General features: G+C 45.6%; 1 protein-coding gene across 2 annotated transcripts in view; it reads right to left on the bottom strand.

The window, feature by feature from the left end:
* Positions 1-22,650, bottom strand: part of AKAP6 (A-kinase anchoring protein 6) — a 633,848-nt gene that overhangs the window by 152,612 nt on the left and 458,586 nt on the right. For both annotated transcript variants that reach the window (XM_077261103.1, XM_077261107.1), the window contains exon 8: positions 7,096-7,235. In XM_077261103.1, coding sequence (XP_077117218.1) covers positions 7,096-7,235 — 140 coding nt within the window. The remainder of the gene's footprint in view (positions 1-7,095; positions 7,236-22,650) is intronic.

Below are 22,650 nucleotides of genomic sequence, written 5' to 3'. Positions count from 1 at the left end.
GTTGTGTTTCTATTGTGGTGATTCTACTCATGTTATATCAGCATGCTCTAAGCGTACTAAAAAGCTTGGTAAATCTGTTTCCATTTGCACCTTACCGTCTAAGTTTATTCTATCTGTGACCCTGATTTGCTCTTTGTCATCTATTACCACGGACGCCTATGTCGACTCTGGCGCCGCTTTGAGTCTTATGGATTGGTCCTTTGCCAAACGCTGTGGGTATGATTTAGAGCCTTTGGAGACTCCTATTCCTCTGAAGGGGATTGACTCCACCCCATTGGCTAATAATAAACCACAATACTGGACACAAGTAACTATGCGTATTAATCCGGATCACCAGGAGATTATTCGCTTTCTGGTGCTGTATAATCTACATGATGATTTGGTGCTAGGATTGCCTTGGCTGCAATCTCACAACCCAGTCCTCGACTGGAAAGCTATGTCTGTGTTGAGCTGGGGATGTAAGGGGGCTCATGGGGATGTACCTGTGGTTTCCATTTCATCATCTATTCCCTCTGAAATTCCTGAGTTCCTGTCTGACTATCGTGACGTCTTTGAAGAATCCAAGCTTGATTCGTTACCTCCGCACCGAGAGTGCGATTGTGCCATAGATTTAATCCCGGGTAGTAAATACCCAAAGGGTCGTTTATTTAATCTGTCTGTGCCTGAACATGCTGCTATGCGTGAATATATAAAGGAGTCCTTGGAAAAGGGACATATTCGTCCATCGTCATCTCCCTTAGGAGCCGGTTTTTTCTTCGTGTCAAAAAAAGACGGCTCTTTGAGACCATGTATTGATTATCGGCTTTTGAATAAAATCACTGTTAAATATCAATACCCATTGCCGTTGCTGACTGATTTGTTTGCTCGCATAAAGGGGGCCAAGTGGTTCTCTAAGATTGACCTTCGTGGGGCGTATAATTTGGTGCGAATCAGGCAGGGGGATGAGTGGAAAACCGCATTTAATACGCCCGAGGGCCACTTTGAGTATTTAGTGATGCCTTTCGGTCTTTCAAATGCTCCGTCAGTTTTCCAGTCCTTTATGCATGATGTTTTTCGCGATTATTTGGATAAATTTATGATTGTGTATCTGGATGATATTCTGATTTTTTCGGATGACTGGGACTCTCATGTCCAGCAAGTCAGGAGGGTTTTTCAGGTTTTGCGGTCTAATTCTTTGTGTGTGAAGGGTTCTAAGTGTGTTTTTGGGGTACAGAGGATTTCCTTTTTGGGATATATTTTTTCCCCCTCTTCCATTGAAATGGATCCTGTCAAGGTTCAAGCTATTTGTGATTGGACGCAGCCCTCTTCTCTTAAGAGTCTTCAGAAATTTTTGGGCTTTGCTAACTTTTATCGTCGATTTATTGCTGGTTTTTCGGATATTGCTAAGCCATTGACCGATTTGACTAAGAAGGGTGCTGATGTTGCTGATTGGTCCCCTGATGCTGTGGAGGCCTTTCGGGAGCTTAAGCGCCGTTTTTCCTCTGCCCCTGTGTTGCGTCAGCCTGATGTTGCTCTACCTTTTCAGGTTGAGGTCGACGCTTCTGAGATCGGAGCTGGGGCAGTGTTGTCGCAGAAAAGTTCTGACTGCTCCGTGATGAGGCCTTGTGCCTTCTTTTCCCGTAAATTTTCGCCCGCTGAGCGGAATTATGATGTTGGGAATCGGGAGCTTTTGGCCATGAAGTGGGCTTTTGAGGAGTGGCGCCATTGGCTTGAGGGGGCCAGACATCAGGTGGTGGTATTGACTGACCACAAAAATTTGGTTTATCTTGAGACTGCCAGGCGCCTGAATCCTAGACAGGCGCGCTGGTCATTATTTTTCTCTCGGTTTAATTTTGTGGTGTCATACCTACCGGGTTCTAAGAATGTTAAGGCGGATGCCCTTTCTAGGAGTTTTGAGCCTGACTCGCCTGGTAACTCTGAGCCCACAGGTATCCTTAAGGATGGAGTGGTATTGTCAGCCGTTTCTCCAGACCTGCGGCGGGCCTTGCAGGAGTTTCAGGCGGATAGACCTGATCGTTGCCCACCTGATAAACTGTTTGTTCCTGATGATTGGACCAGTAGAGTCATCTCTGAGGTTCATTCTTCTGCGTTGGCAGGTCATCCTGGCATTTTTGGTACCAGGGATTTGGTGGCAAGGTCCTTCTGGTGGCTTTCCCTGTCACGAGATGTGCGAGGCTTTGTGCAGTCTTGTGACGTTTGTGCTCGGGCCAAGCCTTGTTGTTCTCGGGCTAGTGGATTGTTGTTGCCCTTGCCTATTCCTAAGAGGCCTTGGACGCACATCTCGATGGATTTTATTTCAGATCTGCCTGTTTCTCAGAAGATGTCTGTCATCTGGGTGGTGTGTGACCGTTTCTCTAAGATGGTCCATTTGGTTCCTCTGCCCAAGTTGCCTTCTTCTTCCGAGTTGGTTCCTCTGTTTTTTCAAAATGTTGTTCGTTTGCATGGTATTCCTGAGAATATCGTTTCTGACAGAGGGACCCAATTCGTGTCTAGATTTTGGCGGGCATTCTGTGCTAGGATGGGCATAGATTTATCTTTTTCGTCCGCTTTCCATCCTCAGACGAATGGCCAGACTGAGCGGATTAATCAGACCCTGGAGACATATCTGAGGTGTTTTGTGTCTGCTGACCAGGATGATTGGGTTGCTTTTTTGCCATTGGCGGAGTTCGCTCTCAATAATCGGGCCAGCTCTGCCACTTTGGTGTCCCCGTTTTTCTGTAATTCGGGGTTTCATCCTCGATTTTCCTCTGGTCATGTGGAATCTTCGGATTGTCCTGGAGTGGATGCTGTGGTGGAGAGATTGCATCAGATCTGGGGGCAGGTGGTGGACAATTTGAGGTTGTCCCAGGAGAAGACTCAGCTTTTTGCTAACCGCCGTCGTCGTGTTGGTCCTCGTCTTCATGTTGGGGACTTGGTGTGGTTGTCTTCTCGTTTTGTCCCTATGAGGGTCTCTTCTCCTAAGTTTAAGCCTCGGTTCATCGGCCCGTATAAGATATTGGAGATTCTTAACCCTGTTTCCTTCCGTTTGGACCTCCCTGCATCCTTTTCTATTCATAACGTTTTTCATCGGTCATTATTGCGCAGGTATGAGGTACCGGTTGTGCCTTCCGTTGAGCCTCCTGCTCCGGTGTTGGTTGAGGGTGAGTTGGAGTACGTTGTGGAGAAAATCTTAGACTCTCGTGTTTCCAGACGGAGACTCCAGTATCTGGTCAAGTGGAAGGGATACGGCCAGGAGGATAATTCTTGGGTGAATGCATCTGATGTTCATGCCTCTGATCTGGTTCGTGCCTTTCATAGGGCCCATCCTGATCGCCCTGGTGGTTCGGGTGAGGGTTCGGTGCCCCCTCCTTGAGGGGGGGGTACTGTTGTGAATTTGGATTCTGGGCTCCCCCGGTGGCTACTGGTGGAATTGAACTGGTGTCTTCATCTTCTCTGTTCACCTGTTCCCATCAAGATGTGGGAGTCGCTATATAACCTTGCTGCTCTGTTAGTTGCTTGCCGGTCAACAATGTTATCAGAAGCCTCTCTGTGCTTGTTCCTGCTCCTAGACAACTACTAGATAAGTTGGACTCTTGTCCATGTTTGTTTTTGCATTTTTGTTCCAGTTCACAGCTGTAGTTTCGTTACTGTGTCTGGAAAGCTCTTGTGAACAGGAATTGCCACTCTGGTGTTATGAGTTAATGCCAGAGTTTTAAAGTAATTTCTGGATGGTGTTTTGATAGGGTTTTTAGCTGACCATGAAAGTGTCCTTTCTGTCTTCTGCTATGTAGTAAGTGGACCTCAAATTTGCTAAACCTATTTTCATACTACGTTTGTTATTTCATCTTGATTCACCGCCAATACATGTGGGGGGCCTCTGTCTCCTTTCGGGGTATTTCTCTAGAGGTGAGCTAGGACTAATATTTTCCTCTGCTAGCTTTATTTAGTCCTCCGGCTGGTGCTGGGCATCTAGAATCAACGTAGGCATGCTTCCCGGCCACTGCTAGTTGTGCGTTAGGTTTAGTTCATGGTCAGCTCAGTTTCCATCTTCCAAGAGCTAGTTCCTATATATGCTGATGCTATGATCTCTTGCCATTGAGATCAAGACAACTGTGGCTCCGCCACTATGGGGAGCTACGGTGCGTCCGATGGCACTGAAGGAGTTCATCTGATCAGGTATCACAGACACCAATATATTTCACCGCAGGGCCTCCGGGGGGAGCTAAGGGTTCTATTCATTAGGCCACTCCCCACCATAGTGGGTAAACTGGGGGTCAGGCAGGAAGTTAGTAGAGAAAGCTGACTGGATTGAACGAAGCAACACCTAGTGGCAGAGGGTGTTGTGGAGTAAGAGACAGTAGGGTCTCTGTCAGGGGTGGGATCCTGACAGAGGCTTGGCAACGAGAAAGAACGTAAAGGGACCGCGCCTGCTCCGGGTAGCGGTGGTGCCCAAGAAAGGACTAGAAGCGAGATAGATTGTGCTGAGTGAGAAACGAGATCAAGCGATAGGAGAATACCAGTAGGGGTCGTGCTGTAAGACCGGAGCAACATCCTACTGAGGCGCAATACCGGTGGCCGGAACGCCGAGGGAGTGGAATAGCATACAGCTTCAAGCCATACTCCAAACAGTGGCAGGGCAGTCGGTCTCAGGCGGGCTGCCTAACTCAAATCACCTATGAAGTCTTGGGGGGCAATTGCGGGAGAGGGGCGTCTCTAGGGTCCCGGAAGAACTCCAGGCCTACCTGACAAACGGGTGCCGTTCTAACCAGAAATAAGGAAGGGACGGAAGATTAGAAGAACATCATTTAATACAGTTGTGAGGGAACTTAAGAAACAGACACAACGGTTGTGGGGACTTTCCGTGAGCACAGCAGGGGAGGACCGCAACACATAGCGCTAGAAGGAAGGCACCGATTTCCACCTGTGAAGTGAACTCTGGAGGTGCCATTGGACCGGCCGGACTTGCGCAGCCTGGTGAACCGTATTCTGGACTGAGGACCCAGAGATCTTCAGTAAAGAGGTAAAGAGACTGCAACCTGGTGTCCTCGTTATTTACCGCGACTTGCACCCCACAACTGCACCGTTACAACACCACTATTTGCACCGGACGTCCCCCACTGACAGACAGGGCCACGGACCGGGTCTAGCCACCGTGACAACCCCAGGACTGAGACTTAGAGGCCCGGCTCCGGGTACCCCTCGGCCCTGTGGCGGTGTGGGGGCGCTCCAGACACACAAATGACACAACACGGATGTAGATACGGACAAACAGATGACACAACACGGATGTAGAAACGGACACAGAGGACACAGCACGAATGCAGAATCGGATATACAGATGACTCAACATAGATGCAGAAATGGACATACAGATGATAGAACATGGACGTGGAAATTGAGACATGGATGATGCAACACAGATGTAGAAACAAACACACAGATGACACAACACACATGTAGAAATGGTCACAGATGACACAACACAGATGTAGAACCGGAGACACAGGACACAAGATGGATGTAGAAACGGACACATAGATGACTCAACATGGATGTAGAAACGGACACATAGATGACTCAACATGGATGTAGAAACAGGCACATGGATGACACAACACAGATGCAGAAATGGACACACAGATGACACCACACGGACATAGATGTAGTGGGTGGAAGATTTTTATGGCTTTTATTTTTAATTTTATGGTTTCCATTTATTAAATTTAGCAACATAGTTGAAAACCCCTTTAAAGTTTTTTCCATTACCTCAATATATAAGACCTATCCAGCACCCCTACTGATTAGCTCACTGAGGATACAGCAACATTCTTAAATTCTCTTTTATGGCAGACAGCCTGCAGTACCACTCAGAACCACAACACAATGTATAGCGCTATACCCCTAAGATTGTGATTATGTTGAAGAAAAAACCAGCCAACTCGTATTAAATTGCATGTCATGCTTGACTTGCATTGAAGACTATGTTAAGTGTGTGTTGTGGTCCCTTATGGTAATAATGTCAATCATCCCGTGCCCCTTGCTGTGAAAATGGAAAACATCATGTGCCCCTTCCAGTAAGAATATTCCTCATCTGGGGCCTCTTCCATTAATAATGTCCACCATCCTGGGCTTCATAGTGTAAAAATATCTCCAATCCTGAGCCCTCTCCTTTAATATGATGCCAATCCTGGCCCCTTCTTGGTATATCATCCCCCATCCTGGTGTAATGTCCCCTTCCTGGCTCCTTCCAGTAATAATGTCCCAATCCTGGCCTCTTCTTGGTATAATATCCCCATCCCGGTACAATATCCCCATCCAGTCCCCTCCCAGTAATAATATCTCCCATGCTGGACTTTTCCTGCTATAGTGGTCCCCCTTCTGGGCCCTTCCAGTAATAATGTCCATCACCCTGGGCCTCTTCCTGGTATAATGTCCCTATCCTGGCCACTTCCTGTTATAATGACTCCTATCCTTAGCCCTCTCCTGTAATAGTATCCAAATCCTGCCCCCTTCTTGGTATAATGTCCCCCATCCTGGTGTAATGTCCAGTTCCTGGCTCCTTCCATTAATATATCCCCCATCCTGGGCCTCTTCCTGGCATAATATACCCATCCTGACTTTTCCTGCTATAATGTCCCCCATCCATCGTGTAATAATGTTACGTGTTCTGCTGCTGATCTCTAACACATAAAAAATACATATATATATATATATATATATATATATATATATATATATGTATATATTCTTCTGCAACTGTGATCCTTACTCCCCAGACCCCCAGAACGTGATTATGGAGCACTGATGAGTTGGGAACTACGGGCCTGCTGGAGGCCTCCATCACTGACATCTTGGTTGTCCTGCTGTGAAGTTCAGTTACCGGAGACCTCTATTTCCACTACAGTATATCCTGGAATACTATGATGTTGGGTTGAAGAAGAAATGTTTAGGCCTAGTGGAGCTCCAATTAGTGATGGGTCCAATGTAGCCAACGATCTGGTACAAAAAGCCGGGCTGTCCATCACTAGCTCCAATAATAACAGCAGATTGCTAAAGTTCTACAAGTGATTATATAGACACATTCTTAATTTAACAGTGTTACAGAGATCTTCTCACCTGTCACATCTCAGGCTGCTTTTCAGCGGAGGTGGTTCAGAATGATGGCTTTTCTCAGTATACTCCGTGCTGCTCAGCTGCAGCGACATCTTGGTTACTGCATCTCTCTGAGCTTGTAAGGAACTGAGAGGTTCATCTACCTGTGTAGTGAAGAGAACAGATAGATCATGGGCTCTAAACAAACACAATATACAACCTTCCAAAAATGGACACGAAAATCCAATTCCATAGACCCCTGACAGCACAATGCCCCCAACAGCGCCACTTGGTGGCCAGTAAGTTGTGATGCAGTAAGAGTTTTCTACAACTTTATGCAATGAAGTTACTATTTAGGATTTTTGCCACTTATTTCATTACTAAATGTGCTAGTTTTAATTGGTAAATTAAGATTTGCCCTCCAGATCATAGCACGTCTTATTGGCATCTGAATTTCTAATAGGGAGTTAACCGCATATGTAAATATTTACGTGTATCCCGTGTATGTCATTGTAAAGCATCACTTTGATTTACCCAACAACTATATTATGAGAAAAGACGCTTTGATTGCATTTGTCTCCGATATCCTGATCTCTCATACGTCTGCCTCACCTGAACCTCCATAAAGACTATTTCCGATATTGACTGCGAAAATCTGAGTGTTACTGCAGGAAAAGATAAAATCCAAGACTATTTATGTCTTGCGCACCCGCTGGTTGGATCCTGAATATGGCATTCTTGTCCTGGGGATTTGAGGATTTCAGTGGGGTTTTTATTTTATTATTATTCAGAGCATTAAAAGTCAGCAGCTGGACGGCAGACACGCGCTTCATCTATCCCACTGCGGACAGATGTTTTAAATAAAACGCTATTTACATTTGCTCAGATATTGAGGCCCAATGCATAATACGACCGGCTCGGAACATGCCTTTTGTAATATTAAATTTCTCATCCTCCTGGAGAAGGGAAGTATAAGATTTGTGGTAGATGAAGAGAGGAAATATTTCTTACTTCTACACACTGAACAGCTGGGGGCAAGGCAGAGAAGGTTTAATTATGAGGGTCAATAAAGAGGAGTGCAGGGTTTTCAATTATTTATCAATTTGAATATAATTAATACACATTTTAGTACATTTACAAAACAGTGTTTTTTGTTTTCTCATAACACAAGATCATGAGGACATAAACCAAGAGTATTTTGTCCTGAATTTAAAAAATACCTGTAAACAAGATTTTCTTAAATTAACTTTTTTGTAAGTTTGTTAAAAGTGCAGTACAGCATTAAAAAAAAAGTGGCGGTCACGTGGCATACATGCCAACATCACTGCTTGGACTGCTGATGGTTGTATGGAGGTCCCATCATCACTGCAGAAAGTAAGCAGAGACCCCCAAATGGCATCGCTCAAGACCGCAGGGAAAAACTGGTGGGTATAGGTTACTTCTTTAATTTATACCATTTTCTCATCATGCCTGATTTTCCTAAAACACTGGAAGATCGGTATTTTTAAATCAGCTCGTTTAACTGGTAGTTTTTTCAAAAGCAACAATTGATTAATATCCATCATTTAGGCTGCTAAATAGTTATAATTTTGCATGCATGGAAAATCAATTCTAAACCGTTAAGGCCCATGTGCACCAGCAGTGCGTGCAAACTGTACAAATTTGTTTGGTAAAGCTATGATATAACTATAATTGCTGCTCAGGAATTAAAGGGAACCTGACACCAGGTTTCCCCATATAAAGTACGACCACCACCATTAGAGCTTTTTTTACAGGATACAGGAATGCTGTATAAAAGTCCCCGATCCAGTTGGCAGATTAAAAAAAAGACCTTTCGTTATACTCAGAGATGGGGCGGTCTGGTCCAATGGGCGTCTCTAGCCTTGATCCAGCGCCTCATCTTGTGATCGCAGTTCTCCTTCCTTGCTTTGTGTGGATGACATGTCCTACGTCATCCTGGACCGCCCAGTCTGTGAGCATAATAAAAGATCTTTTCTGGGATCTGCAGGCTGGATCGGGGACTTTTTTACAGCTATCCCATGTGCTGTTAAAAAGGCTCTAATGGTGGTGGCCGTACTTTAAATGGGAAAAACCTCTTGACAAGTTCCCTTTAAGGAAAGTTAGACGACGCCCCATAGACAATTGTAATGACCACTAAATGAATGGTACAACTTAAAGGGTTTGGCCACTACTTTTTTTATTGATGGCCTTTCCTTAGGACAAGCCATCAATATTTGATCGGTGGGTGTGATCCATCCGGCACCCCCTGACAATCTGCTGCTACAGGCGGTGGACGGGAGTTCTTGGATGCTGCGGGAACACAGCAGCTCTGTCATTTCTATAGTGGCCACGGTTGGGTACTGAGGATCTGCCTCTTTTCAGATAAATAGGGGTGGATCTGCAGTACCTGCCATGACCACTATAGTTTTGATGGAGCTCCAGTGTACCGGCAGCATCTGAGAACTTCCGCCTGCCGCCTGCTCTGTTTTGTAGGGGTGCCAGGTGTTGTAACCCCACCAATTAGATTTTGATGGCCTATCCTAAGAATAGACCATCAATAAAAAAAAAGTAGTGAAGAGGCCAACCTCTTTAATATAAGAAGACAAAACATAAAACTTTATTGTCATTGTTTTGTTTTTAGGTATAAATGCTTCTTAACTTCTTAAAACTTTACCTTTTTAATTTTATGCTATGTTTAAATGGAAAAAATGGCATCACAACAGCAGTCTGTGAACTCTGATCCACTGCTTATGTCATGACTCATGACCATGCCACAATTGACAACCAAATGTACAATTGCTACAACTGAGCAGCCTGGGTTGGCTTCATCTTTATTTCTGAGCTACATTTTAGGAATGTATTCACCATTTGACACACTTTTGATCTAAACTCAGCAACAGGGGTTGGCAGCTTTTGTTCAGACACAGGTCTTAAGGCCAAAGATCGCGCTATGCAACTGCTACATTGCATTATAAAATAAGTGAATGACGACCTACAAGTTTCCTTTACTACGACACACAAGCCGCAAATAATAAAAATTTGGATATTTTATGACTTGCGGGTGTCAAAGATACACCTTTTACTTATATGATGGGTCACTGTAGCATTGGCATAGGGTGTTTCTTGGCTGCGCAATCTATGGTGGAGTCAAAATGTAGTCCCATCTTTCCAATGTTTCCACCTCTCCCATTGAGAATGAAAGGAGTGAAGGTGGGGCTCTTCATGATTGCTGTATAATCCTTTATCATTGTTCGGACAGCGTCACACTTGCAACAGCAATGCGAGAAACTCACGTGAGTCTCTCGCCTCAATACCCGATATTGCTGCCGGCACTCGGGACCGGAGCGTTCAGCTGCAAAGAAATACATGCAGCCGCACACTCCTGCCCCGAGTGCTGGCGGGTATTGAGGCGAGAGACTCATGCCAGGTTCTCGCATTGCAGTTGCAAGGGTGACCCCGGCCGTTACCTCAATCTCAGCCCACTTAGACTGATTGACAGTTCATATGCCCCCATGCTGCAGAGAACTCACACTGCTCAGATCCATTCTGATCTTGATTTTGAAAGTAAATACACCAGTTTCACCAGATCTATTCAATAATGTATACAGTTAAAATTGTGAAATTTACTGAAAGATCCTTTTTGGTTAAAACAACATTTTGCAAAAATGTCTGACTCCTTTGTGTGGTCAGTTTGAATTTAAATTTCCTTGTGATTTGGTCACAAGTAGTGTTGAGCATTCCGATACCGCAAGTATCGGGTATCGGCCGATACTTGCGGGTATCGGAATTCCGATACCGAGATCCGATACTTTTGTGGTATCGGGTATCGGTATCGAAACAACATTAATGTGTAAAAGAAAGAATTAAAATAAAAAATATTGCTATACTCACCTCTCCGACGCAGCCTGGTCCTCACCGAGGGAACCGGCAGCGTTGTTTGCTTAAAATGCGCGCTTTTCCTTCCTTCCGTGACGTCACGGCTTCTGATTGGTCGCTTGCCGCCCATGTGACCGCGACGCGACCAATCACAAAGCCGGAACGTAATTTTAAAATACTGAAGGACCTGAAATTACGTCACGGCTTGCTGTGATTGGTTGCGTCGCGGCCACATGGGCGACGCAACCAATCACAAGCCGTGACGTCACGGGAGGCTGGACACGCGCGCATTTTAAAATGCGCGCGTCTCCTGCCTCCCGTGACGTCACGGCTTGTGATTGGTCGCGTCGCCCATGTGACCGCGACGCGACCAATCACAAAGCCGGAACGTAATTTTAACCCCTTCATGACCCAGCCTATTTTGGCCTTAATGACCTTGCCGTTTTTTGCAATTCTGACCAGTGTCCCTTTATGAGGTAATAACTCAGGAACGCTTCAACGGATCCTAGCGATTCTGAGATTGTTTTTTCGTGACATATTGGGCTTCATGTTAGTGGTAAATTTAGGTCGATAATTTCTGAGTTTATTTGTGAAAAAAACGGAAATTTGGCGAAAATTTTGAAAATTTCGCAATTTTCACATTTTGAATTTTTATTCTGTTAAACCAGAGAGTTATGTGACACAAAATAGTTAATAAATAACATTTCCCACATGTCTACTTTACATCAGCACAATTTTGGAAACAAATTTTTTTTTTGCTAGGAAGTTATAAGGGTTAAAATTTGACCAGTGATTTCTCATTTTTACAACAAAATTTACAAAACCATTTTTTTTAGGGACCACCTCACATTTGAAGTCAGTTTGAGGGTTCTATATGGCTGAAAATACCCCAAAGTGACACCATTCTAAAAACTGCACCCCTCAAGGTGCTCAAAACCACATTCAAGAAGTTTATTAACCCTTCAGGTGTTTCACAGCAGCAGAAGCAACATGGAAGGAAAAAATGAACATTTAACTTTTTAGTCACAAAAATGATCTTTTAGCAACAATTTTTTTATTTTCCCAAGGGTAAAAGGAAAAACTGGACCACGAACGATGTTGTCCAATTTGTCCTGAGTACGCTGATACCTCATATGTGGGGGTAAACCACTGTTTGGGCATACGGCAGGGCTTGGAAGGAAAGGAGCGCCATTTGACTTTTTGAATGAAAAATTGGCTCCAATCTTTAGCGGACACCATGTCGCGTTTGGAGAGCCCCCGTGTGCCTAAACATTGGAGCTCCCCCACAAGTGACCCCATTTTGGAAACTAGACCCCCCAAGGAACTTATCTAGAAGCATAGTGAGCACTTTAAACCCCCAGGTGCTTCACAAATTGATCCGTAAAAATTAAACAGTACTTTTTTTTCACAAAAAAATTATTTTAGCCTCAATTTTTTCATTTTCACATGGGCAACAGGATAAAATGGATCCTAAAATTTGTTGGACAATTTCTCCTGAGTACACTGATACCTCACATGTGGGGGTAAACCACTGTTTGGGCACATGGTAAGGCTCGGAAGGGAAGGAGCGCCATTTGACTTTTTGAATGAAAAATGATCTCCATTGCTAGCAGAGACCATGTCACGTTTGGAGAGCCCCCGTGTGCCTAAACATTGGAGCGCTCCCACAAGTGACCCCATTTTGGAAAGTAGACCCCCCAAGGAACTTATCTAGAAGCATAGTGAGCACTTTAAACTCTCAGGTGCTTCACAAATTGATCCGTAAAAATTAAAAAGTACTTTTTTTTCACACAAAATTTCTTTTAGCCTCAATTTTTTCATTTTCACATGGGCAACAGGATAAAATGGATCCTAAAATTTGTTGGGCAATTTCTGCTGAGTATGTTGATACCTCATATGTGGGGGTAAACCACTGTTTGGGTGCACGGCAAGGCTCGGAAGGGGAGGCGTGCCATTTGACTTTTTGAATGGAAAATTAGCTCCAATCGTTAGCGAACACCATGTCGCGTTTGGAGAGCCCCTGTGTGCCTAAACATTGGAGCTCCCCTACACGTGACCCCATTTTGGAAACTAGACCCCCCAAGGAACTTATCTAGATGCATAGTGAGCACTTATAACCCCCAGGTGCTTCACAGAAGTTTATAACGCAGAGCCGTGAAAATAAAAAAATAATTTTTCTTTCCTCAAAAATGAGTTTTAGCCCAGGATTTTTTAATTTTCCAAGGGTAATAGGAGAAATTGGACCCCAAATGTTGTTGTCCAGTTTGTCCTGAGTACGATGATACCCCATATGTGGGGGTAAACCACTGTTTGGGCACACGGCAGGGCTCGGAAGGGAAGGCACGCCATTTGGCTTTTTGAATGGAAAATTAGCTCCAATCATTAGCGGACACCATGTCACGTTTGGAGAGCCCCTGTGTGCCTAAACATTGGAGCTCCCTAACAAGTGACCCCATTTTGGAAACTAGACCTCCCAAGGAACTAATCTAGATGTGTGGTGAGCACTTTGAACCCCCAAGTGCTTCGCAGAAGTTTATAACGCAGAGCCGTGAAAATAATAAATGTGTTTCCTTTCCTCAAAAATATTTTTTTAGCCCAGAATTTTTTTATTTTTGCAAGGGTAACAGGAGAAATTGGACCCCAAAAGTTGTTGTCCAGTTTCTCCTGAGTACGGTGATACCCCATATGTGGGGGTAAACCACTGTTTGGGCACATGCCGGGGCTCGGAAGGGAAGTAGTGACGTTTTGGAATGCAGACTTTGATGGAATGCTCTGCGGGCGTCACGTTGCATTTGCAGAGCCCCTGATGTGCCTAAACAGTAGGAACTCCCCACAAGTGACTCCATTTTGGAAACTAGACCCCGCAAGGAACTTATCTAGATGTGTGGTGAGCACTTTGAACCCCAAAGTGCTTCACAGAAGTTTATAACGCAGAGCCGTGAAAATAATAAATGTGTTTCCTTTCCTCAAAAATATTTTTTTAGCCCAGAATTTTTTATTTTTGCAAGGGTAACAGGAGAAATTGGACCTCAAAAGTTGTTGTCCAGTTTCTCCTGAGTACGCTGATACCCCATATGTGGGGGTAAACCACTGTTTGGGCACATGCCGGGGCTCGGAAGGGAAGCAGTGACGTTTTGGAATACAGACTTTGATGGAATGCTCTGCGGGCGTCACGTTGCATTTGCAGAGCCCCTGATGTGCCTAAACAGTAGGAACTCCCCACAAGTGACTCCATTTTGGAAACTAGACCCCGCAAGGAACTTATCTAGATGTGTGGTGAGCACTTTGAACCCCCAAGTGCTTCACAGAAGTTTATAACGCAGAGCCGTGAAAATAATAAATGTGTTTCCTTTCCTCAAAAATATTTTTTTAGCCCAGAATTTTTTATTTTTGCAAGGGTAACAGGAGAAATTGGACCTCAAAAGTTGTTGTCCAGTTTCTCCTGAGTACGCTGATACCCCATATGTGGGGGTAAACCACTGTTTGGGCACATGCCGGGGCTCGGAAGGGAAGTAGTGACGTTTTGGAATGCAGACTTTGATGGAATGCTCTGCGGGCGTCACGTTGCATTTGCAGAGCCCCTGATGTGCCTAAACAGTAGGAACTCCCCACAAGTGACTCCATTTTGGAAACTAGACCCCGCAAGGAACTTATCTAGATGTGTGGTGAGCACTTTGAACCCCCAAGTGCTTCACAGAAGTTTACAACACAGAGCCGTGAAAATAAAAAATCATTTTTCTTTCCTCAAAAAAGATGTTTTAGCAAGCAATTTTTTATTTTCACAAGGGTAACAGGAGAAATTGGGCCCCAATGTTTGTTGCCCAGTTTGTTGTGAGTACAGTGATACCCCATATGTGGGGGTAAACCACTGTTTGGGCGCACGTCAGGGCTCGGAAGGGAAGTAGTGACATTTGAAATGCAGACTTTGATGGAATGGTCTGCGGGCGTCACGTTGCATTTGCAGAGCCCCTGATGTGCCTAAACAGTAGAAACACCCCACAAGTGACCCCATTTTGGAAACTAGACCCCCCAAGGAACTTATCTAGATGTGTGATGAGCACATCCAACCCCCAAGTGCTTCACAGAAGTTTACAACGCAGAGCCGTGAAAATAAAAAATCATTTTTCTTTCCTCAAAAAAGATGTTTTAGCAAGCAATTTTTTATTTTCACAAGGGTAACAGGAGAAATTGGGCCCCAATGTTTGTTGCCCAGTTTGTTGTGAGTACAGTGATACCCCATATGTGGGGGTAAACCACTGTTTGGGCGCACGTCAGGGCTCGGAAGGGAAGTAGTGACATTTGAAATGCAGACTTTGATGGAATGGTCTGCGGGCGTCACGTTGCATTTGCAGAGCCCCTGATGTGCCTAAAGAGTAGAAACACCCCACAAGTGACCCCATTTTGGAAACTAGACCCCCCAAGGAACTTATCTAGATGTGTGATGAGCACGTTCAACCTCCAAGTGCTTCACAGAAGTTTACAACGCAGAGCCGTGAAAATAAAAAATAATTCTTCTTTCCTCAAAAATTATGTCTTAGCAAGTAATTTTTTATTTTTGCAAGGGTAACAGGAGAAATTGGACCCCAACAGTTGTTGCCTAGTTTGTCCTGAGTACGCTGGTACCCCAAATGTGGGGGTAAACCACTGTTTGGGCACACGTCGGGGCTTGGAAGGGAGGGAGCACCATTTGACTTTTTGAATGCAAGATTGGCTGGAATCAATGGTGGCGCCATGTTGCGTTTGGAGACCCCTGATGTGCCCTAACAGTGGAAACCCCTCATTTCTAACTTCAACACTAACCCCAACACACTCCTAATCCTAATCCCAACTGTAGCCATAACCCTAATCCCAACCCTAACCCCAACACACCCCTAACCACAACCCTAACCCCAACACACCCGTAACCCTAATTCCAACCCTAGCCCTAATTCCAACCCTAACCCTAAGGGTATGTGCCCACGTAGCGGATTCGTGTGAGATTTTTCCGTACGACTTTTGAAAAATCTGCAAGTAAAAGGCACTGCGTTTTACCTGCGGATTTACAGCAGATTTCCAGTGTTTTTTTGTGCGGATTTCACCTGCGGATTCCTATTGAGGAACAGGTGTAAAACGCTGCGGAATCCGCACAAAGAATTGACATGCTGTGGAAAATACAACGCAGCGTTTCTGCACGGAATTTTCCGCACCATGGGCACAGCGGATTTGGTTTTCCATAGGTGTACACGGTACTGTAAACCTGATGGAAAACTGCTACGAATTCGCAGCGGCCAATCCGCTGCGGATCCGCGGCCGATCCGCTGCGGATCCGCGGCCGATCCGCTGCGGATCCGCGGCCGATCCGCTGCGGATCCGCGGCCGATCCGCTGCGGATCCGCGGCCGATCCGCTGCCGATCCGCTGCGGATCCGCGGCCGATCCGCTGCGGATCCGCGGCCGATCCGCTGCGGATCCGCTGCCAAATCCGCACATGCCATAACCCTAACCCTACCCGTAACCCTAACCCTAGTTCTAACCCTAACCCTAGTTCTAACCCTAACCACAGTGGGGAAAAAAAAAAAATATATTTTCTTTATTTTATTATTGTCCCTATCTATGGGGGTGATAAAGGGGGGGGTTTATTTATTATTTTTTTTATTTTGATCGCTGTGGTAGAACCTACCACAGCGATCAAAATGTACCTGTAAGGAATCTGCCGGCCGGCGGGCGTACTGAGCATGCGCCCGCCATTTTGGAAGATGGCGGCGCCCAGCGAGGAGACGGCCGGACACCGGGAGGATCGGTAAGTATGAAGGGGTGGTGGGGGGGTGGATCTGAGCACAGGGGAGTGATCGGAGGACGGGGGGAGCGGACAGCAGGACGGGGGAGCGGGCAGGAGCACGGGGCAGCGGAGCACAGGACGGAGGGGACCGGACCCCATAACGGAGCGGTGGGGGGGCGATCGGTGGGGTGGGGGGTGGTCACTTCAGGTTTTCCAGCCATGGCCGATGATATTGCAGCATCGGCCATGGCTGGATTGTAATATTTCACCTGTTTTTTAGGTGAAATATTACAAATCGCTCTGATTGGCAGTTTCACTTTCAACAGCCAATCAGAGCGATCGTAGCCACGGGGGGGTGAAGCCACCCCCCCTGGGCTGAAGTACCACTCCCCCTCTCCCTGCAGATCGGGTAAAATAGGAGTTAACCCCTTCACCCGATCTGCAGGGACGCGATCATTCCATGACGCCACATAGGCGTCATGGGTCGGATTGGCACGGGTTTTCATGACGCCTATGTGGCGTCATGGGTCGGGAAGGGGTTAAAATACTGAATGCCTAGAAGGACCTGAAAATTACATCACGGCTTGCTGTGATTGGTCGCGTCGCGGCCACATGGGCGGCAAGCGACCAATCAGAAGCCGTGACGTCACGGAAGGAAGGAAAAGCGCGCATTTTAAGCAAACAACGCTGCCGGTTCCCTCGGTGAGGTGAGTATAGCAATATTTTTTATTTTAATTCTTTATTTTACACATTAATATGGTTCCCAGGGCCTGAAGGAGAGTTTCCTCTCCTTCAGACCCTGGGAACCATCAGGGATACCGTCCGATACTTGAGTCCCATTGACTTGTATTGGTATCGGGTATCGGTATCGGATTGGATCCGATACTTTGCCGGTATCGGCCGATACTTTCCGATACCGATACTTTCAAGTATCGGACGGTATCGCTCAACACTAGTCACAAGTTGCTAGGGGATTTGTTTTACTCTTCGCTAGATCAAATATCTAGATCTGAGAAATTCTAAAATTCTGTTACTACTGAATACTATATGAAGCGAAAGAGTTTGATCTGTGTAGATCTGTAGCCATTGCATTACAGTAAAATATATTATTGAGTAATGTGACTGTCAAAGTACGATGGTTACAGAGATTTCTTTCCAAAATGTGTTTATGCTAAGCTTCTCATGCCCTAGTTGTTGTTGGAGCAGTTCTATTTTAGGACAGCAATGATCTTTTTAAAATGTTTTATTCAGATGCTTCATGGTTATCCAATAGAATGACAATGTGCCCCTCATATTTAATATTATTATTTTTTTAATGGACTACAGCTCAACTTGAGCCACAGCAACTTGATAGAAGAATTATCTGTAGGAAGATTGCTCTTCTGCAAGCCTAGATAAGTCCATCAGTGTCTTCTCCACCGTTATTTTCATTGTATCAAGCCATTGCGTTGCTGGTCTTCTTCTTGTTATATGTGTGGTTTTTATTCTACAGTTTTGTGGTCGGGGTCAGCCATATTTTGCCGTGAGGGCATGTAGGGGGATGACTGAAGACATTGTGGCAAGAAGGAGATGATGTAAATAAGTGATAAAAATAATAATAATCTTTATTTATATAGCGCCAACATATTCCGCAGCACTTTACAGTTTCAAACACAACAGTCATAACTAACAACGTTAACAATACAATAATTAAAGTGAAATAAGACGACCCTGCTCGTGAGAGCTTACAATCTACAATGAGGTGGGGGAGATACAAAGCACAGGTGTGTATTTACAATGATGTATTTACAATGATGGTCCAGCCATCTTCAGGGGGTGGGGGATAGATGGAGATAGTGAATGGGCTACACACACACACAAACATAAAATGACTTTGATTAGTGAACGTGGTAGGCCGCTCTGAACAAATGTGTTTTGAGCGAGCGTTTAAAACTATGCAAATTGTGGATGGTCCTAATATCTTGGGGTAGAGCATTCCAGAGGATTGGGGCAGCACGGGAGAAGTCTTGGAGTCGGGAGTGGGAGGTACGGATTAGTGCAGAGGTTAGTCGAAAGTCATTTGCAGAGTGCAGTGGTTGGTTAGGCCGATAGACAGAAATGAGGGAGGAGAAGTAAGGGGGTGCCGCACTGTGGAGAGCTTTGTGGGTGAGAGCAAGTACTTTGAATTGTATCCTGTAATGAATGGGCAGCCAGTGTAACGACTAGCGAAGAGCGGACGCGTCCGAGTAACGATTAGCCAGATGGACGACCCTGGCTGCTGCATTAAGGATGGACTGGAGAGGGGAAAGTCGAGGGAGGGGGAGGCCAATTAATAGAGCATTGCAGTAGTCCAGGCGGGAGTGGATCAGGGCGACAGTGAGGGTTTTTGTTGTTTCCATGGTGAGAAAAGGCGGATTCTAGAGATGTTCTTTAGGTGTAAGCGGCACAAGCGGGCAAGAGATTGTACAGTCATGGCCAAAAGTTTTGAGAATGACACCAAAATTATATTTTCACATGATCTGCTGCCCTCTGGTTTCTATTAGTGTTTGTCTGATGTTTATATCACATACAGAAATATAATTGCAATCATATTATGAGTACCAATAGGTTATATTGACAGTTAGAATGAGTTAATGCAGCAAGTCAATATTTGCAGTGTTGACCCTTCTTCTTCAAGACCTCTGCAATTCACCCTGGCATGCTCTCAATCAACTTCTGGACCAAATCCTGACTGATAGCAGTCCATTCTTGCATAATCAATGCTTGCATTTTGCCAGAATTTGTTGATTTTTGTTTGTCCACCCGTCTCTTGATGATTGACCACAAGTTCTCAATGGAATTAAGATCTGGGGAGTTTCCAGGCCATGGACCCAAAATCTCTCTGTTTTGTTCCATGAGCCATTTAGTTATCACCTTTGCTTTATGGCAAGGTGCTCCATCATGCTGGAAAAGGCATTGTTGGGCGCCAAACTGCTCTTGGACGGTTGGGAGAAGTTGCTCTTGGAGGACATTCTGGTACCATTCTTTATTCATGGCTGTGTTTTTAGGCAAGACTGTGAGTGAGCCGATTCCCTTGGCTGAGAAGCAACCCCACACATGAATGGTTTCAGGATGCTTTACAGTTGGCATGAGACAAGACTGGTGGTAGCGCTCACCTCTTCTTCTCCGAATAAGCTGTTTTCCAGATGTCCCAAACAATCGAAAAGGGGATTCATCAGAGAAAATGACTTTGCCCCAGTCCTCAGCAGTCCACTCCCTGTACCTTTTGCAGAATATCAGTCGGTCCCTGATGTTTTTTCTGGAGAGAAGTGGCTTCTTTGCTGCCCTCCTTGAAACCAGGCCTTGCTCAAAGAGTCTCCGCCTCACAGTGCGTACAGAAACACTCACACCAGCCTGCTGCCATTCCTGATCAAGCTCGGCACTTCTGGTAGTCCGATCCCGCAGCTGAAACAGTTTTAAGATACGGTCCTGGCGCTTGCTGGTCTTTCTTGGGCGCCCTGGAGCCTTTTTGACAACAATGGAAGCTCTCTCCTTGAAGTTCTTGATGATGCGATAGATTGTTGACTGAGGTGCAATCTTTGTAGCTGCGATACTCTTCCCTGTTAGGCCACTTTTGTGCAGTGCAATGATGGCTGCACGTGTTTCTTTAGAGATAACCATGGTTAACTGAAGAGAAACAATGATACCAAGCACCAGCCTTCTTTTAAAGTGTCCAGTGATGTCATTCTTACTTAATCATGACTGATTGATCGCCAGCCCTGTCCTCATCAACACCCACACCTGTGTTAATGGATCAATCACTAAAACGATGTTAGCTGCTCCTTTTAAGGCAGGACTGCAATGATGTTGAAATGTGTTTTGGGGGTTAAAGTTCATTTTCTGGGCAAATATTGACTTTGCAAGTACAGTAATTGCTGTTAAGCTGATCACTCTGACATTCAGGAGTATATGCAAATTGCCATTAGAAAAAATGAAGCAGTAGACTTTGGAAAAATTAATATTTGTCTCATTATCAAAATTTTTGTCCATGACTGTATATGGGAAGTGAAGGAGAGATCGGAGTCAAACATAACACCCAGACAGCGCGCCTGCTGCCGGGGCGTTTTTATGGTGCCACCCACGGAGAGGGAAATGTCAGATTTAGGGAGGTTAGTAGACGGCGAGAGCAGAAAAAATGTCAGTTTTGGAGAGGCTGAGTTTCAGATAGAGAGCGGACATGATGTTGGAGACTGCAGACAGACAGTCAGTGGCGTTCTGTAGTACAGCGGGGGTAAGGTCAGGGGCTGACGTGTATAGTTGTGTGTCATCAGCATAAAGATGGTACTGAAAGCCAAATCTGCTGATGGTCTGTCCAATTGGGGATGTGTAGAGGGAGAAGAGAAGGGGGCCAAGGACTGAGCCCTGAAGTACCCCGACAGTGAGAGGAAGAGGAGATGAAGTGGAGCCAGAGAACAGAACACTGAAGGAGCGGTAAGAAAGATTGGAGGAGAACCAGGAGAGAGCAGTGTCCTTAATGCCTAGTGACTGAAGCCTAGAGAGTAGGAGAGGGTGGTCAACAGTGTCAAAAGCTGCAGAAAGGTCAAAAAGAATGAGCAGAGAGTGGTCACCATTACATTTTGCTGTCAGAAGGTCATTGGTCACTTTGATGAGTGCAGTTTCTGTCGAATGTAGGTGGCGGAAACAGGACTGTGAAGGGTCTAGGAGTGAGTGAGTGGAGAGGTAACGGGTAAGGCAGGAGTAGATCAGGCGCTCCAAGAGTTTAGAGATGAAGGGGAGATTGGAGACCGGTCTGTAGTTGTTTGTGCAGGATGGGTCGAGGGTGGGTTTCTTTAGCAATGGAGTAATCATAGAGTGTTTGAAGGAGGAGGGGAAAATGCCAGAAGAGAGGGAGAGATTAAAGATTGTATGTAGGTGAGTTGTGACGACTGGAGAGAGAGACTGGAGGAGGTGTGAGGGAATGGGGTCGGTGGTGTATATAGTCAGACGAGAAGAGGAGAGGAGCTTGGAGACTTCTTCTGTGATGGGATTGAATGTGGAGAGTGAGCGAGGGGAGATGCAGGGAGGGATGGGAGTCACTGCACTTGGTGTCTGGGAGCAGATTTCCTGACGGATATTGTCTATTTTCTCTATAAAGTGGGAGGCCAGATCATCTGTGATAGGGGCTTGAGCTTTTGGCCTGAGGAGGGAGTGAAAGGTGTCAAAAAGTTTCTTGGGGTTGTTGGATAGTGAGGAAATCAGGGTGGTGAAGTAGGTCTGTTTGGCGAGGTGAAGGGCAGAGTTATAGGTCCTTAACATAAATTTGAAGTGTATGAAGTCTTCTGGTGTGCGTGTTTTCCTCCATAAGCGTTCAGCACACCTAGAGCATTGCTGGAGAAATTGGGTTTGCGATGTGAGCCAGGGCTGTTTCACTCTGTGTTTGGAGGTTCTGAGGGTGAGGGGAGCTACTTGGTCAAGGGTGCTTCTAAGAGTGTCATTGAAGTGATGTACAGCCAGATCAGGACAGGAAAAAGAAGAGATTGGGGACAATGATGAGTGAAGGGAGTCTGAAAGTGCGTGAGGATTAATAGCATGTAGATTTCTGAATGTGTGGTAGGTAGGAGTGTGCTGCGGTGAGTGAGGATTTGTGAGCATGAAGGTGAGAATGTTGTGGTCAGAGAGGGGAAGCAGTGAGTTATCTAGGTAGGAGATTGAACAGAGTCGGACAAAGACTAGGTCCAGGGTGTTACTGTCTTTGTGTGTTTCAGAGGTTGAGAGGTGTGAGAGGCCTAGAGAAGTGGTTAGTGATAGAAGCTGGGATGCAGATGTGGAAGTGGGGCTGTTAATGGGGATGTTGAAGTCTCCCAGGATAAGGGTTGGGAGTCCTGAGGACATGAAGTGCGGCAGCAAGGCAGAGAAATGGTCCAGGAAGTGGGTGGGTGAGCCCGGGGGCTGGTTTATGACCGTTACTCTGAGGGAGAGGGGACGAAA

Source organism: Ranitomeya variabilis, chromosome 1 (genome assembly GCF_051348905.1).
Source record: "Ranitomeya variabilis isolate aRanVar5 chromosome 1, aRanVar5.hap1, whole genome shotgun sequence".
Lineage (NCBI taxonomy): Eukaryota > Metazoa > Chordata > Amphibia > Anura > Dendrobatidae > Ranitomeya > Ranitomeya variabilis.
The sequence above is the reverse complement of the archived record's forward strand: the minus strand, read 5'-3'. Positions and strand labels throughout refer to the sequence as shown.